Source organism: Paroedura picta, chromosome 16, assembly GCF_049243985.1.
Source record: "Paroedura picta isolate Pp20150507F chromosome 16, Ppicta_v3.0, whole genome shotgun sequence".
Classification (NCBI taxonomy): Eukaryota; Metazoa; Chordata; class Lepidosauria; order Squamata; family Gekkonidae; genus Paroedura; species Paroedura picta.
Genome location: NC_135384.1, coordinates 25,097,284 through 25,114,976, shown reverse-complemented (window position 1 = coordinate 25,114,976; position 17,693 = coordinate 25,097,284). Strand labels below are relative to the sequence as shown.

Sequence of the window (17,693 nt, the reverse complement as noted above, 5' to 3'; positions counted from 1 at the left end):
GATGCATGGGCAGAGTGTTTGGCCTTCAGCCTTTTGGGTCCTGTGGGCCTACTTGGAATTCTTACATGGCAAAAAAAGTGGCCGCCACAAAATGGCGGCCATGGGAGGCAGAACAAAATTATTATCAGAAATCATCTTGGTGATCTCATTAATAGCGATCTCTGATTCTTCCCCATTCCAGTGTCTTACATTGCCTCTGTCTTGGGATCCTTTGCCTCTGCTTGCCCGTCCCTAATCTGCATTGTAGCAGTTAGTCTGCTTGTCTTCCAGAGGGTGCATGCGTAATGTTTGTTTATCTCCCCTGCAGCATGCTGTCTGTCCTGTTGGGCAGAATTTAGTATAGCTTCACAGCTTCTGCTTGCCTGAATTCCAGCAAGCATAAACAAAAATGTTTAAACTGGCAACATTTAGCAGGCCAGAGACTGGAATAGTAAGGCAAGATAACCCTCTGACTATGTATAACCAAGAAAGCCCTTCCTTTCCGAGTTACTGAGAAAGATGGCTCAATTAAATATTGGGCACAGGTATAGCTATTAGTATGATCCTCTTCGATGGCAACATCCACTAACTATTTTGGTTGGAAGATGCCTATGTCATGTTATCACCATTCTCTCTACCCTCTACTGTTTTACTTCCTCCAACCCATGCAATTGTGAAAGTAGATGGTGTGACACACTAGGACAGGCTTTCTCAACCAGGGTTTCTTGAAGGGTTTTCCAAATGGGTGGGAGTTAAATAATTTATATATATAATAAATTTGTTCAACATATATATAGGGTGATACAACCGTATAAGGTTGTGTTGACCTGCCCCGTCCATGGTCAATGAGAGGTACTCAGTGGGTGTGACTCATAGAATCATAGAGTTGGAAGGGGCCATACAGGCCATCTAGTCCAACCCCCTGCTCAACGCAGGATCAGCCCTAAGCATCCTAAAGCATCCAAGAAAAGTGTGTATCCAACCTTTGCTTGAAGACTGCCAGTGAGGGGGAGCTCACCACCTCCTTAGGCAGCCTATTCCACTGCTGAACTACTCTGACTGTGAATTTTCCCCCCTGATATCTAGCCTATATCGTTGTACTTGTAGTTTAAACCAGTTACTGCGTGTCCTCTCCTCTGCAGCCAATGGGAACAGCATCCTGCCCTCCTCCTTTCAAATACTTAAAGAGGGCTATCATGTCCCCTCTCAACCTCATTTTCTCCAGGCTGAACATTCCCAAGTCCCTCAACCTATCTTCATAGGGCTTGGTCCCTTGTGTACACAGCTCTGCTTCCCAACCCTATTCTGCAGGATAATGCCACTTCTGGGGTTTCTTAAAACCTGGAGAATGTTTCAGGGATTTCCGAATGATAAAAAAGGAGAAAGGCTGCATTAGAATAATACTCATTTCTGGAGATCGCCAATATTTTGGGGGATGGGATCAGATATATTACAGAATAGAGAGGCTTGGATTGTGATTAGTTAGCTTTTGAGTGCACATCTGCACTTACAATAATAAGAGGTAACATTTATATGAATGGGAATGATTCCCTGAACTGCTTTTTCTTTGGCCTTTATCCTTCAACACCAAGGACAGTCTGTATTATTCTTCTAAAGGAATCGAAACAGAAAAATAACTGCAATTACTGAAAAAGAAAGCAAACTTAAAAAAAAAAACAATAGCTAAGTGCCAGAACTCAAAAAGTGCTGCTTCATCGTATCTGTATGCATTGATTGACACTGGGAGAAATAGGAATTTTAGTGAAATTATTAAGTTGTCTCATGACATTCCCTTCCTCCAAGAGGCCGAGAGCTGTCCTCATCTGTCGGTACAAAGTTCGGCTGGCATTTCCAAAGGCATCAAATGGGAAATTTCTGAGGGTGACAGTTCCTATCATCTGGAAGAATCAAAGGTCTGCTTTATTGTTGTAGCCTCTCATTCCTTAACTCTGGCACTCTGACGCGCTCAGACGGGGGTTTCTTTTCTCTCTAAGCCCGACAAGTGGAGGAGAAAGTCGATCAGCATTTCTGAGTTGGACGGAAGCCCTTGCACAGGAAATGTTTTCGGAAGTAGGAGACGGCCACTGTATTTGGCGTCAGCATCTCCTCTGCATCTGGAGGCTGCGTTTCGGTTTTTCTTTCTAGACGCATGCGACTTCCTGCTTTCCCAGTGACCGGCCACCTTTTCAAGGTAGTTAAAGAAGAGCCTGAACTGTTCACAGGCCTTTTCTGCACAGGTTTTGCAAATCTGCTTGGATAAATTATCAAGGATCATGGCCTGTATGGTTGTGCCTAGCTTGTTGTACGTAGGCTCCTGTTTATGTAATTTCTGTACCGCTTTATGCGCCATCTGACCACGTATGCCGTGTTTCAGTTCTTTCCGGTGACGCCAGACTTTTAAAATCCAAATGCTTTCGGTTGTGGGAGGGGGAGGTCCCGTTTTTTTGTTCTTGTGCCAGCTCACTGTGTGTAACCCTCCTTGATTCCCTGGGAGACGTGATCTGTAGATAACATAAATCTGTGCCAGGTAGTTGTTCTTATATTTGTAAAGAGCTCCTATGGGAGGAGCGGTGTCCGGGGCATGTCCGGGTGTCCAGACTCCACTTGCAGCTCCACGGGCCGATTGGGTCATCTCCTGGAGCACCCATTGCATTCCTTGGTGCAACGGGCTTTCGGGCTAGTAATAGAATAAAAACTGTTGCGTGCCCATTGTGCGTTTTAATGGCCCACAAAAAGTGTCCGGCTGCATCATATCAAAGTTCTCCCTAACCCGGCACGCTCACATTCTGTCTGTGGCCTTTTCCGTAGTTATTTGCCACTGACTGCATGCTTCTGGCAAGGATATTTCGCACCTGGTTTCTCACTGCTCAAAGTCCCTATTGCTAAAGCAGCAGGAAGCAATTTAGCCCCCTCTTAAACATGAAGAAGAAGAGTTGGTTCTTAGATGCCGCTTTTCTCTCCCCAAAGGAGTCTGAAAGCGGCTTACAATCCCCTTCCCTTTCCTCTCCCCACAACAAACCCCCTGTGAAGGAGGGGAGGCTGAGAGAGCCCTGATATCACTGAAGAAGAAGAAGAGTTGGTTCTTATATGGTGCTTTTCTCTAACCAAAGGAGGCTCAAAGTGGCTTACAATCGCCTTTCCTTTCCTCTCCCCTCAACAGACACCCTGTGAGGCTGAGAGAGCCTTGATATCATTGCTCGGTCAAAACAGTTTTATCAGTGTTGTGGCGAGCCCAAGGTCACCCCGCTGGCTGCATGTGGGGGAGAAGGGAATCAAACCCGGCTCACCACATTAGAAGTTGGTGTCCTAACCAATACACCAAGCTGGCTCTTGTGAGAAAACCCTGGCATGGGAGGAAGGAAAAGGATGATGGGTGCATAAAACCTCTCGTATTCTAATGGTTGGAGCATCCCTTCTCTATTAATGTTTCTGGCTGCAAGCATAGCATTAGAACCCAAGATCCTTTGCATTTCTGCCATTTGTGAATACAATGAACCTCTATGGACTATGTGCAGAATAGCTACTATTGAGAACAGACAGAGTCTGGGGAACAGGTTTCTGTCAGCACTTTCCCAGGAACGGGGTAGATAACATTCACATCTCTGGTCTCTGGTCTTGTGCACTCCTGAGATAAGCAGAATATTAAAAACAGCTTTTCTAAAAGAGAGATCAAGACAATGAACCTGCGCATAGCCATTTTGTATAATTTCTTTGACCCCTTCTACACTGTTTTCAGATAATCCTTATCCAAATGACCAGGACATTTGGCGAAACAGTCTTATTCCACGTATCCTCCTTAATACAGACATCCAAAGCAAACATCCAGAGACACTACTTCTCTAACAGCAATAGAAGAAGAGTTGGTTTTTAATACCCCGCTTTTCTCTACTGGAAGGAGTCTGAAAGCGGCTTCCAATTGCTTTTCCAGCTGGCAGGGCTCATGGTAATTGTAGTCCATGGACATCTGGAGGACCACAGGCTGACTACCCCTGCTCTAGACAGACCATGCCAATGCTCTGTGTGATTTAGCATCGATTCCACCTGGGCCTTATTTTGAACCAACAGAGCATGAGGCGAAAGTCCCACTTTCTCCAAAGTAGCCCTACTCCCTCGCTGCCATTTGGGTTGGAAGGAGTCCAGGACTCTCAAGGCCAAAAGGGCCTCTTTGATCGGAGCGCACCGTACGCCACTGATGTGCGGACCGGAGACATCCCAGCTTCGACTCTCACTTGCCGAGTTTCGAGCCGAAGCGGGACATGAACCGCTGCCGTTCTTGATCGAATCAATGGCTTTGTCTAAGGAGGAAAGTTGCAGGGGGAAATAAGCCGAAAGGAGAATGTGGCTGAGCAGGACATAGAAAATAGCACCTTCCTGCTTGTAATTTGTTCCCGAGTGACATAAGCGTGGAGGAAATCCAAAAGGCTGCTAACTTCCTCTTGTCTGGGGCTGTTCCCAGCAGGCTCTGCCCCCCCTGCATGAACAGGAAAGCCCTTTTCAAGCACGGACACCCTGGGGAGGGCTTTAATGGAGGTTCATGAGATGAAAATCTCTCCCACACTGGGGAAGCAGTATTAGAGCAGTGCAGGGGGGGCGGTGCTTTTGGATTCGTAAACATGGCTGGATGGATATTTGGTAGTCTTGCTAACTTGGGTGAGATTTGGGGGGGGGAGTCAAACAGGGATGTAATATCATAAAGTTACCCCCCCCCCAAGACTTCCAGCAGTAGGTGGGAAACTTAAAAAAATTACTCTACTCCATTAAAACAAAATTCCCTGCAGGCAGAAGATTAGCATGCCAAGGAGCAGGCTGGACTAGAATCTCCCAGGCGTACTAGGTGTTTATTATTATTATTATTTATTATTAATAATAATTTCCCGCCACTCACGGCGGAGCCGGCTCATGGTGGGTTACAAGATAAAAATAAAGTCCCATAAGAACCCTGCTAAAATGACAACTATTGACAGAAATACGGAGTCCAATAACAAGCATGGCGGCAAACCAACCCCCCCACCTACCCCCACTGGGGACTAGGGGAGAACTGCTGACAACCACTGTTAAAATGTGGCGGAATACCTTCCCTTGGGGGGCCCACAGATCTTCTCTCCGCTCTGGCCTCAACTGTAGACCTGGTGGAAGAGGGAATCATACAGAGAATCCTTTTATATGGGTTTTTAGAAATTGCATGCCTGAAATGAGACTGTCTTCTCTTACCATGCTTGCCCCTTGTTCTATTGCAGGCTCTCTCAACCAGGGTTTCATGAAACCCTGGGGCTTCTTTGTTAAACCTTTATCAGGTGGTGTGACCATATATGGTTATGTCAACCTGTACCACCCCCTCAATGGCCAATGATTGGCCTGGAAGGGGAGGGGCCCCAGGTGGGCGTGTCCACAGCTCTGCTTTCCAGCCATGTTCTGCACGATCTGCGTCCTGAATCTCCTTTCCAGCTAATTCAGGGGCGATCACTAACATATGTTGTCCCTCCAGGATGTCTGTCATCTGGATTCCAAGCAGGGTGGGTGGGTGGGAAAGGGTGCACCTTAGACAGGGGCAGAATCAGCAATGACATGTATTCCACTTGCAATCAGCTGGCTGGCCTTGGCCTAGTCACACTCTTGATAGTGCTGTTCCTATCGGAGCTCTCTCAGCCTCACCTGGCGTCTATTGTTGGGACAGGAAGGGAAGGCGATGGTAAGACGCTTCAAGACTCCTTCAGGCAGTGAAAAGTGTGGTATAAAAACAAACTCTTCTTCTTATGTGTATCAGGTTCTCTGACTTTCCCCAGCACTCCTTTTTTCTTTTTTTTAAAAAAATTATCTAGCCCTTTTCATTGAACGCATATAAGGGGAAAGGCACAGCTCTGCTAGGGAAGGTACAAGGGACTTACTTTTTTTAACAAAAGGGAAACCGGCAATTTGAAGAACCTGGTATAACAGCATATTGGTATAACACTGGTTCAGTCTCTCCTGTGGAAAGCCACTGCATCTGTTGCTGCTATTCTGAAGCTGCCACAGCAGGAAACCAAGGAATCGTGTCCTCGTGTGGAAAGCACCATCAAGAAGCAACGTCATCCTCCCATGCACCTCCCAAGCTCTGCCTGGCATCAGATGGGCTGTCGCTTTCCCTCCGGGGCACAGAACTTTTTATCTCTTTCTTCATTTCCTTCGGAGCCTGACTTTCCTGCTGGGACTCGAGGCGGATTACCAAATATAGATGAGAACCTCAGACCGTGGAAGGCATCCAGCGACAGAGCAACAGGAAATTAGGAGGCAGAGAATAGTCTGAGGCATGACGAAGCATAAACGGCACAGAGAGCGCAAAGAGAGAAGTCTGTGGTCAGAGCAGGCTGATTCATGGGAGAAGCATGAGAGAGAATTACGGTCCTATTTGCTTACCGGAAAAAAGCTGCCTTTTGGACTGTTCGTTTATAGCGCAATGCTGCTGCAGCAACAAAACCTTCCAGGACTTTTCTGTTCTGCACGTTCCGTGACCTAACAGGGACGTGGGAGCCTGCCCCACAGCTTCAGGGGATCATTCCGCAGGTGGGAGCCACAACAGGTAATGTAATGTTCTCAGTTACCTGTTCACCTGCCAGAGTGCTTCTGTACACGGAGGGATCCGACCCTTGTGGGAATGCTACTGGGGAAGAGTCAACTTTCCAGAGTCCCTTTGGATACGACATAGAAAATTAGAGATGGGGTGTCGTCGAATGATGGGGAAGGAATATCTTGAAAGCTCCCCATGCGACTGTTACACACACACACACACACACACACAGGCAAACCTTGATGTTGCTAAGCATTCCCCATGCCTTCAATTTGGGCTGCCAGCCTTTGTGTGTTGGAAGGAGATCTCCTGGCTTTACAACGTGGACACAGAAACGTACCTTATACTGAATCAGACCCTGGGTCTGTCAAGGTCAGGATTCTCTACTCAGGCTGGCAGCAGCTCTCCCTGGTCTCAGGCAGAGGCCTTTCAAGTCACCAGCTGCCCAGTCCTTTAACTGGGGATGCCGGGGGTTGAACCTGGGACCTTCTACATGCCAAGCGGAGGCTCTGCCACTGAGCCGTGTCCCCTCTCCAAATAGACCCTTGGTCCATCAAGGTTAGTATTGTCTACGCAGGCTGACAGCTGCTCTCCAGGGCCTTGGGCAGAGGTCTGTCATGTCTCCTGACAGATCTTTCAACTGGAGATGTCAGGGACGGACCCTGGGGAACCTTCTGCATGCCAAGCAGGCGTTCTGCCCCTGACCCACAGCCCCTGCCTAAATCTTGGGTGTTTTCAATCTCCAACTCCCACACCACCCTTAGTGACGATAAATGTTTCCTCACTTGCCAAAGCAAGTCAGACCTTGGAGATTTGGCCAGTGGAGTTCCCGGCCTGCTGATGTGCCCAGCTGTTTAGTCATGCTTGCTTGTCAAAATACCCGATCTTTTGCCTGGGTTTACCTATGCCGGTTCTGCATTCTCAAACCTCTGATGTTGCGGAGACGCTCTGTTGCCGCAAGTCCTGATTCTTCCTCTTGTTCTTCTTGGAAGCGAGAAGGGGTTTCCTGTTTGATGCCTCTGTTATGTCCTTGGGCCGGAGTGAGGGGGTGGGGGGGGGAGGGTTGCAAAACGGATGCCGCAAACCAGACTCGGCCTGAGAGGAAGGAAGCCTTTTGAGTGTGCGGGGCAGTCCTTGGGCACAGAAACTATCAGGCCTAAGGATCATTATAATCATTCAGCTCAATTCTTGGAAGGGAGATCTTTCAGCGGTTATTTGCCACAGCCAGTCAAGTAGAGCTTCCATGTTTAGAGGCAGTGTATCTTTGACGGCCGGCAGCCGACCACAGAGCCTTGGGGGCAGAGAAGAGCTGGTTTTTGCACCCTGCTTTTCCCTACCCGAAGGAGTCTCAAAGTGGCTTATATTCACCTTCCCTTCCTATCCCCGCAACCCTGTGGGGGAGGCGAGGCGGAGAGAGTTCTGGGAGAACTGCTCTGGCGGGACTGTGACTAGCCCAAGGTCACCCAGCTGGCTGCGTGCGGAGGAGAAGCGGGGAATCAAACCTGGCTCTCCTGATTAGAGGCCACGACTCTTAACCACCACGCCAGGCTGGCTTTCAGCACTTTGAGAGACAAGACTGTGCTAGTTCTAAGCAAAACCTAGCAGCGTCTTACAGCTCTGCATTTAGGTCCCATAATTTTCTGTACGTAAGTTTTAATTCACACTACATAGTTTTCCCAGGTAGCATGTGCTACAGGCCCTGCACAGTACCTCCCTTTTTTGGATCAGGGCCGTAGCCTCTCCTCCCCACTTTTCCCTCTTTAAGGACCCTCGGAGTGACACCCCCCTTCCTCTGCCACCAGTCTGGCTGTTCCTGCCGCAATCGTACTCTGCTAAGGCCCCCGCGAACCCTTAAACTGGCTCTGGTGCTACAGGCCCCTGCAGATCCTTAAAATGCTCCTGACCCTACATGCGTAGAGGAGAGGGGGAAACAGATCTTGGCTGTGGCTAATATTTCAGCATTTGCGTTTACAGGTCTGCATAATGTTTGGCGTCCAGAGGTGGGGGCTGGGGTCAGATTCTGCGCTAGACTCAGGACAGCCTAATTTATTTATATCATTTTTATGGATTTGATTCATTTTGACTCTGCCGTTTCCCACCTAAAGCAGCTTACGGCTTTTACCTCTCCTCCATGTAACCCTTAGAACAACCCCGTAATTTAGACGGAGAGGGTGACTGGCCCAAGATTATCCATAGGGTGGGTTGAGAAATACCCAGAGGTTTTGGGGGTGGAGGCTGGGAGGGGCAGAGTTTAGGGCGGAGAGGAACTTCGCCAGTATATGATGCGTAGGGGGCCAAACTGTGGCTTCCCAGATCTCATAGAATCATAGAGTTGGAAGGGACCTCCAGGGTCATCTAGTCCAACACCCTGCACAATGCAGGAAGTTCACAACTACCTGCCCGTCCACACTTCCATGCCCAGGTGATCCCCCCCCCCTCCAATAAAACCCCCAGAGTCCTTGGCCAGTCTGGCCGGGAGGAAATTTCCCTCCCTCCCTCAAAGTGGCAATCAGCATTTCCCTGGGCATGCACTGTGCTGGCAGGGGCTTATGGGAATTGTAGTCCATGGACATCTGGAGAGCCACAGATCGGCCACCCCAGGCATAATGTTATAGAGTCCACCCTCCAAAGCAGCCATCTTCTCCAGGGGAACTGATCTTTGGTTTCCGGGAGCAACTGGGAGGTTGGCAAACTTGGTCACCCAGTCAACTTCCTGGTACAGGCAACCTAACTCTCCCAGGTACTAGTTTGAGGTGTGGACTTAAATAGGGTGGTAAGGGGAGGGTTGATTTTTTTTTCCCATGCCGAGCCAGTCCGCTTGAGAACTTGACAGGTTTCCAGCCGGGCTTGGCATATTCCCGGCAACGAAGCTGCCCCTCTTTCCGTCTTTCCCCCTCGAGCCTTGTGCATCAGCAGCCCACTTCAGTTGGGGCTGGCCCAGCAGTGGACTGTGCCTTGTAAGTGTTTCTCTGTGTGTTCCCAGGTGCCCAGAGGCGGCTGCCAAGATGGCACAGTGGAACCAGCTGCAGCAGCTGGACACCCGGTATCTGGAGCAACTGCACCAGCTGTACAGCGACAGTTTTCCCATGGAGCTGCGCCAGTTCCTTGCCCCTTGGATCGAGAGTCAGGACTGGTGAGTCGCTTTCTTCCCCTGGCTTCGGGCGTGAGCTTTGGGTGCCCCCTTCGTTCTCCTCGGGCTCCTCAAATCAATCTGGTTGGGGGCAGAGAAACAGAGAGGGAAAACAAATCTTGGGACACGGAGGAGGGAGACACTTAAAAACCAAGCTGGTGGACGAAGTGTCGCTTTTTACACCCCACTTGGAAGCATCTCAAAGAGCTGTTCTTGCAGAGCAGTTCTGGTAGAGCTCTCTCAGCCTCACCTCCCTTACAGGGTGTCTATTGTGGGGAGAGGAAGGGAAGGCTGTGGGGAGAGCAGGTAAGCTGCTTTGAGACTCCTTTGGGCAGCAAAAAGTGAGGTATAAAAAAAACAACTCATCTTCATTTACTCCCCATTCCCCCCCCCCCCCACTTCTTCACTTCATGGCTTTATGATCTTGCATTCCCTTGCATGCTTCCAGAACTCTCTGCAAAGCTGGGAAGACATACAGGAACTTCCTGATAATAATTATCCTCCCTTCCTGGCTTTTGTAAAGAGCATTTGCAGCGTTAGACTGCGTGGAGTTGCTTGGCCCAAGAATGGCTGGTCCCGGCTTTCCCCTGTCGTCTCTCCAGTGCGCTAAAGCAGGGGTAGTCAACCTGTGGTCCTCCAGATGTCCATGGACTACAATTCCCATGAGCCCCTGCCAGGGGCTCATGGGAATTGTAGTCCATGGACATCTGGAGGACCACAGGTTGACTACCCCTGCCCTAAAGGCAGTCTTGTAAACCCGTTTTTGTCCTCCCCTCTTCTTTCTTGTCTCCCGGCTGCAACAGGGCCTACGCTGCCAGCAAGGAGTCCCACGCGACGCTGGTCTTCCACAACCTCCTGGGGGAAATCGACCAGCAGTACAGCCGCTTCCTGCAGGAATCCAACGTCCTCTACCAGCACAATCTCCGGCGGATCAAGCAGTTCTTACAGGTGGGAGGGAGCAGCAGAAGGGATCTAGCATGCGGAAGAATTTTAGAGAGGCAGGCAGCCTGGAATGGAGGCTGCTGGAATCTTGAAACCCGAGAAGGAGAGATGAGTCTTTGCAGTGGGATCCTGTCGGTGGAGGTTCACCCCTGCCTTAGTGGCCGAAACTGTGGCTCATGTTGGGGGAGTGGTGCTGAGCTGCAGTTTTTAATCTGGCGAGCTGGGTTTGATTTTCCTGCTCATCCACACGCCAGCCAGCTTGGGTGACCGTGGGTCAGTCACAGACAGAGCAGTTCTGTCAGAGCTCACTCAGCTTACCTCACAAGGGCGCCTGTCGTGGGGAGAGGAAGGGAAGGCGTTGGTGAGGCACTTTTGAGCCTCCTTTGGGGAGTGAGAAGCAGGGTATAAAAACCCGCTCCCCTTCCCTTCTCCTCCTTCCCCTCCTCCTCCGAATGCCGATCCTGCAGCCTCCAAGCCGTGGTGAACAGAATGAACACAGTGTGCTTGGAAGGGAGCAAGCAGTATTCAGAGGGCGAGAATGCTGCCGTTAAAGCTTCAGGGCAAAGGACCCTTTGCTCCACTTGATGCTACCTGCAAGACTTGGAGATGGTTTAGGCATTGCTTCCCTCTCAGCGAATAATCCAGCTCAGAGGTTTTATGGACAGCCGTGAGAACAGTTCAGGCTCTGCTCTCTTTTCTCCGCCTCCTCCCGCCCCCAGCCCTCTTCCCGGCATCTCCTAAAGCATAGCCCAGTGTTTTTGACCGATCTGTGCTGTGGTTGTTGTCTGAGGCCAGCCCGCCCCCTAATGGACACCCCCTAATCAGGTTGCCAGATTAAAAGTCCGCACTCTTACCACTAAACCAAGCTGGCTCTCGGGGGGGGGGGGGGGGGATCCCAAACGTCAGCACTATCAGGCAGCTTGCCTAAGATTTCCCCCCCCCCCTCACAATCTTCTTGGCACTTTTCTTTCCGCACCTGAGCTGCTTTTCTGCTCACAGCTGCAGTGAGACGGGGGCAAGGAATTCAGCAAGGCCTGCTGAGTCGCCAAACCGGGGGCTGGCCCCGAACCACATGTGTCAGTGGGCCACATGCAGCCCCCCCCAGACCATGTGCTGTGCCCCTCTGACCTACAAGGCACCAGTGGTGACTTCTGAGAAGCAGGTTCACATGCTGGGAAGGTGGCCCATGGTCAGCTTATTTTAGCTTTTACGATGACATTCTGTGAGGCACACATTCTTGGCCGCTCTCCTTAGGTGCCTTTCATAATTTATTGGCCTACTGTTCTGGATCTGAAGCTAGCACACCTCTCCTTTTTATACGGCACGCTGCCGGCTGCTCCATGTAGGAAGGCACAAAAGTTCCACCGCCGCTGAAACCAGATCCTTCTAGCCCAACTTGAAATTTGCCGCTCGAGTTTCGTGTTGGGGGTTCTTTGGCACCCGTCCTTTGCAGCTGGAGCAAACCAAGGATTGACATTCCTCGTTGCTTTCCCCCAGGGATTCCCAAGGTTTTTGAGTCTGCGGCGTGGTGGGCAGTGCCACGAATGTGGGTGTGCAAAATGGCCGCCAGAGGAGGTGGGGATGGCCATACAATAGCTCCGGCAGCTTACCTCTGCTCAGATCTCCTTGAGCTGTACAGCAGCTACTGGTGAAGCAACATTCTTTAAAAAATCTACACAGCCCCGCCTGACCCTCCCTGTCACAAACCCAACGCTACTCTCTTCTGAGATGGACATTCTTTATCAAAAAGAATTCGTAGTTGCTTTATTAGATCCAAGAGGGGTACATCTGGAAGTATCACGATAGACTTGTAGTGCTATAAACCAGGGGTAGTCAACCTGTGGTCCTCCAGATGTCCATGGACTACAATTCCAAGGAGCCCCTGCCAGCAAACGCTGGCAGGGGCTCATGGAATTTGTAGTCCATGGACATCTGGAGGACCACAGGTTGACTACCCCTACTATAAACTACTGGCTTGGTCAGTCTTGGGGTACATATAGACACCCCCCTTCCATCACCAACACACCATTTTTCCTATCTATTCCCATGGCAGAAGGGCTTTTATCTTCAAAGGACAGGTAGAACAAAGCAAAATCTACAGTTTTACTCCTAGTGGCCCAAAGGGGGCCAGAATTACTTGCAGGAGCTATACCATGCAGAGCAAGTGATAGCATCGTGAAGGACATCTTCAGCTTCCTGGAAACACAATACGTGTGTGCGTGGGTGCTGAGAGCCAGACACAGGAGAATGAGGGAAATCTGAATTAGCTTGCCACCTGATTCCATGACATGGAGCACGGGTCTCCTTGACAAACACAGTGTGAAAGGTGTCAGTAGCTGCCTTGGTGGCTCTCCAGGTGCTCATGGACTACAATACCCATGAGCCTTTGCTGCTGGCAGGGGCTCATGGGTTCTGTAGTCCTTGGGCATCTGGAGGGCCACAGTTTGGCCACCCCTGCTTTAATATTGGTCCAAGGGACCAAACCCTATGAAGATAGGTTGAGGGACTTGGGAATGTTCAGCCTGGAGAAAAGGAGGTTGAGAGGGGACATGATAGCCCTCTTTAAGCATCTGAAAGGTTGTCACTTGGAGGAGGGCAGGATGCTGTTCCCGTTGGCTGCAGAGGAGAGGACACGCAGTAATGGCTTTAAACTTCAAGTACAACAATATAGGCTAGAGATCAGGAAAAAAATGTTCACAGTCAGAGTAGTTCAGCAGTGGAATAGGCTGCCTAAGGAGGTGGTGAGTTCCCCCTCACTGGCAGTCTTCAAGCAAAGGTTGGATACACACTTTTCTTGGATGCTTTAGGATGCTTAGGGCTGATCCTGCGTTGAGCAGGGGGTTGGACTAGATGGCCTGTATGGCCCCTTCCAACTCTATGGTTCTATGATCTCCTTAAGAACAAAACTGTCCTCCCCAAGAACTGTGGGAGGTCTAATTTCCGGGGGTCAATAGGTTAAAGACCTTATTCTTGGCACCCTGGAGGTTTCCAAGACCTGTTTCACTTGAGTGTTCCTGGAGATGCAGTGCTGGACCAGAGGACTCCTTGGCCTACCCAAAGTCGTTCAGTGTAGCACGACGGCAGGAGGTGAAAACCAAGGCCTGCTTTCCGCACTCGCCGGACATTCTCGACGGTGCCTCGTTGCCGCTTCCGTTCCATTCCTTTTGTGTCCCTCTTTACAGAGCAGGTACCTGGAGAAGCCGATGGAGATCGCCCGCATCGTCGCCCGTTGCCTCTGGGAGGAGACGCGGCTTCTGCAGACGGCAGCCACAGCCGCGCAGGTGAGAAGAGAGGCCGCCCCCAGGCGTTCTGTCTCGCTGTCGCTCTCGATTCCGGTAAAAGAGTCGCCGACAGGCCGGTCGTGGCCTCAGCCAACTTCTGTGCTCAAAGGAGCTCCCGTGCAGGTGTGCACTTTTTCTTGTGCGTGCCGGCGCTGAGTCTTAAGGAGCAGAAACAGCCTAAACTGACGCCGTGAATCTTCCAAGTCGGCGTTCCTTTAAGAGTCCACGCCTCCACTTTTCGGGAAACTGTGGCTGCTGGCAAAGGGAGCCCGGTGCCCCAGACAGGCTTGTGCACGCAGCTGTAATGTGTTTCTGGGATTTCTCTCTTATCCGCCGATCTCTTTATTGTTGCGTTTTGGGGCTTGGTTTTAAGTGCAGTTCCTCGAATTGGCCCCCGCAGGGGCAGGGGGAGACCAAGAGTGATCTTTTCAGGATTGGACTGAGGTCAGTCTCCCACAGGTGAGGCCGTTCCGACAGGGTCCTCAGTGGGGTCGGCCTTTTGGTGAATCGTCCTGCACAGTGCAGAGTGCAGCAAGGAGAGTCCAAGAGCTGCAAAGGGACTCGAGCCCTGTCCACAGTGGAAAGCAAAAATTGTTGTCCTCCTGTATAGCTCTTCCCCTGAACTGGATATTTACTTTGTTAGCCAGCTGGCTTGCAGACCACCTCTCTCTGACAACAGCCCCGGGGCGGTTCACAACATAAAAGCCCACACCTGCCCGGGGATTGAAATTCATTAGACAATGTAAAAGTTTACAGCCTGATTTCATATACAAACATAAAATGCTCTGCCAAGATCTCTAAATCATCTCTGCTTTGAGCTTGGAATCTAGGCTCCAGTCTCTGGTGGGGTGGGGAGGGGAGGAGAGGGGAGGGGAGGCCTGCTTCGGTTTTTCTTCATGCTTGCATTGGTGGAAGTGCCCTGTTTTCCAGGTAGCTTTGGTAGCTCTGATCTGGCAGACCTTGTGTGCCCCCCTCTGTAGATACTCAGCTGCTTTCCTTTAGGTAGAGATGCCTCTCCATCCCCTTGTCCCCCCATCCCCCTGTCTGATGCACACTTGATTTAGAGGCAAAATTGGGTGGCTTTCTTCCAGGGGGGCAGAGAATCAACCAGTGGCACAGGGTGTTGCTTGAAGCCCTCGCAGCCTTCGTCTTCTCTTGCCCAGTGCTTGCTCAGGGTGGTCGCTAAAAGAAGGGAATCCAGCTGCTTGAACGCTGCAGAGGGGGCAGAGAAATAGCCAGTGTGGGGAGTTTCCACTGCTTTCATTCCCGTTAAAGGGAAACAGTAAGGCAGACCTGCACACCCAGTGTCTAAATATTCATGCTGTACTTTTAAATATTCTTTAATGAAACACTGAGGTCAGAACGTAGCTATTGTTGGAATAGGGAAACAGAAAAACGCAGGCTAGTTGCTGGCCCAGGTGGAAAATGCTGATGTCCTCCTTCCCTTCTTCTCAGCAAGGGGGACAGGCAAACCATCCGACAGCCACCGTGGTAACAGAGAAGCAGCAGATGCTGGAGCAGCACTTGCAGGATGTGCGGAAAAGGGTCCAGGTAGGTGGACGTGGGAGGACCAGTCTTCTCTCTTCCTTGGCCCCAGACATCTATATGACCTCCCGGCTTCCTTGTAGGACCTGGAGCAAAAGATGAAAGTGGTGGAAAACCTTCAGGACGACTTTGACTTCAACTACAAGACCCTGAAGAGCCAAGGCGGTAGGTATGGAGAGCTGGTTGGGGCTGTTTGACAAGCTAAAGGCTTCGTTCTGCCAAAGGAAACGTCGGCAGAGAGACTCCTGTCTGCCACTGGAAGCATAAAAGAGATCATTAGAATCCAGGGATTGGAATTTTGCTGTTGAACGGAAGGCAAAGATAATTTCCCTGGGAATCTCTGCCTCAGGGATTTGGGCTGGTGGATCTGCATAGGAGTGTGTAGGTGCTTAACAAAAGCTAGACTTGGAAACATGACTGTACTATTAAAATTATGTTCATATTGGCATATCTTTGTCATTTCGTTGCTCTGGAGGGACAAGCTGTACAGAGGACTGAAGACCCTTGGCCAGATCGTCTGTGGTGTCTGTGAATTCTCCAGGCACTGCATGAACATTTTTTGAGCAATCCTCAGGCAGCTTCTGAACTATAAGGGCCAGAAACCTGACTCCCCTTTCCCCCCTTAAATAATAGCTGAGATTCTCATGATGCTAAGTTCTGAATGTTTATTGCCTCATTCCTCTGTATTTGTTGAGGCCTTCAGAATTCTTTGCAAGTGCAGCAAGGCAAGGCTTCAGTTTGCAGAGGCCATGGCAATCCTTCCTCTGCAAGGCTTGTTCTTCTATAAACGTTGCAGGTCTAACCTTGCAGGTGCTGGTAATAAAACTGGCAATTTTGAGGCACCTGAAACAAAGTTGAACAAAACGCATGCCATAGTGGGCTGTTCCTAAAGGCTGTACCCTCTAATTTAGCCAAATTACCCCAGAAAAATGGAGGAGGAAGAGAAGGTCAAAAACCATTAACGGAAATGTATTAGAGCAGGGGTAGTCAACCTGTGGTCCTCCAGATGTCCATGGACTACAATTCCCAGCGAACGCTGGCAGGGGCTCATGGGAATTGTAGTCCACGGACATCTGGAGGTCCACAGGTTGACTTACCCCTGCATTAGAGTATTAAACTCAGTGAAAAAAGCAGTGAAGAAGAACCAGTAACGAGTGCAGAGAAACAGGATCAGAGCTGCATGAACCAAGAGAGAAAGCTTAGCTGCAGAAGGCAAAGATGGATGCATGCCTTTATCGGCTAGACCAGCCTTTCTCAACCTTTTGCCTGTGGAGTAATCCCTGAAATATTCATCAGGCTTCAAGTAACCCCAGAAGTGATGCCAGCTCGCCACACCTCCCTGCCACACCCCTGGAAAGTCACATGTTTACTGTATGCATGGCATCACTCATAAAACGGAACGCTTGTTAAATAAGAAGTTAGTTTCATTTTTGTGTGTGCTGTACCTTGCCTGAGCAAAACAAGGAAGCGTTCATCTCAGCTGTCATAAAGCCCAACATGCAAAGCAGCAATTCTCCTCAGGGGAAATGATCTATGTGGTTTGGAAATCAGTTGTAACTTTGGGAGATCTTACTCCCGTTTCTTTTCCACTGTGTGTGAATTCAGCAAGGCCATCACGGAACAGACAGATGAGCAGAAAGCCACTCTGTCCTGTCTCCTCCCTGGGTTAATTAATTATTTTTAAAATACACATGTTAAAAAAAGTCCTCCAAAGAAAAGCAACAGCAGCTGGTTTTTATACCCCCTTTTCTCCACCTGAAAGAGTCTCAAAGCAGTTTAAAATCACCTTCCTCTCCCCACAAAAGACACCCTGTGAGGGAGGTGGGGCTGAGAGAGCCTTGATATTACTGCTCTGCGAGAACAGCCCGAACAGGACTGTGACTAGCCCAAGGTCACCCAGCTGGCTGCATGTGGAGAAGCGGGGAATCAAACCTGGCTCGCCGGATTAGAAGCTGGCGCTCTGAACCCTAACACCCTGTTGGAAAAACACTGATAGAGAATGACTGGGTTAGGTGGGCAAAGAAGGTGTGTGAAATCGCGGGACCCCTTTGCAAGGGTGTGCTAAGCCTTCTTGCTTCTTCCTCCGTGGTGCTCCTTTCAGACATGCAAGATCTGAATGGGAACAACCAGTCGGTGACACGGCAGAAGATGCAGCAGCTGGAGCAGATGCTGACGGCTCTGGATCAAATGCGACGGGTAAGGTTACGTGGGGGAGGCGGCTTCCCTACTTCCCCCTTGGCCCAGTCCCAGACAGCCCCATCCTCATGTGCAA

General features: G+C 50.1%; 1 protein-coding gene across 2 annotated transcripts in view; it reads left to right on the top strand.

Annotated features, from left to right (window-relative positions):
• Window positions 1-17,693, top strand: part of STAT3 (signal transducer and activator of transcription 3) — a 41,582-nt gene that overhangs the window by 8,212 nt on the left and 15,677 nt on the right. For both annotated transcript variants that reach the window (XM_077315161.1, XM_077315160.1), the window contains exons 2-7: window positions 9,507-9,656; window positions 10,457-10,601; window positions 13,778-13,876; window positions 15,332-15,427; window positions 15,505-15,586; window positions 17,523-17,617. In XM_077315161.1, the coding sequence (XP_077171276.1) occupies window positions 9,529-9,656; window positions 10,457-10,601; window positions 13,778-13,876; window positions 15,332-15,427; window positions 15,505-15,586; window positions 17,523-17,617 (645 nt within the window). In that variant the 5' untranslated portion in view covers window positions 9,507-9,528. The remainder of the gene's footprint in view (window positions 1-9,506; window positions 9,657-10,456; window positions 10,602-13,777; window positions 13,877-15,331; window positions 15,428-15,504; window positions 15,587-17,522; window positions 17,618-17,693) is intronic.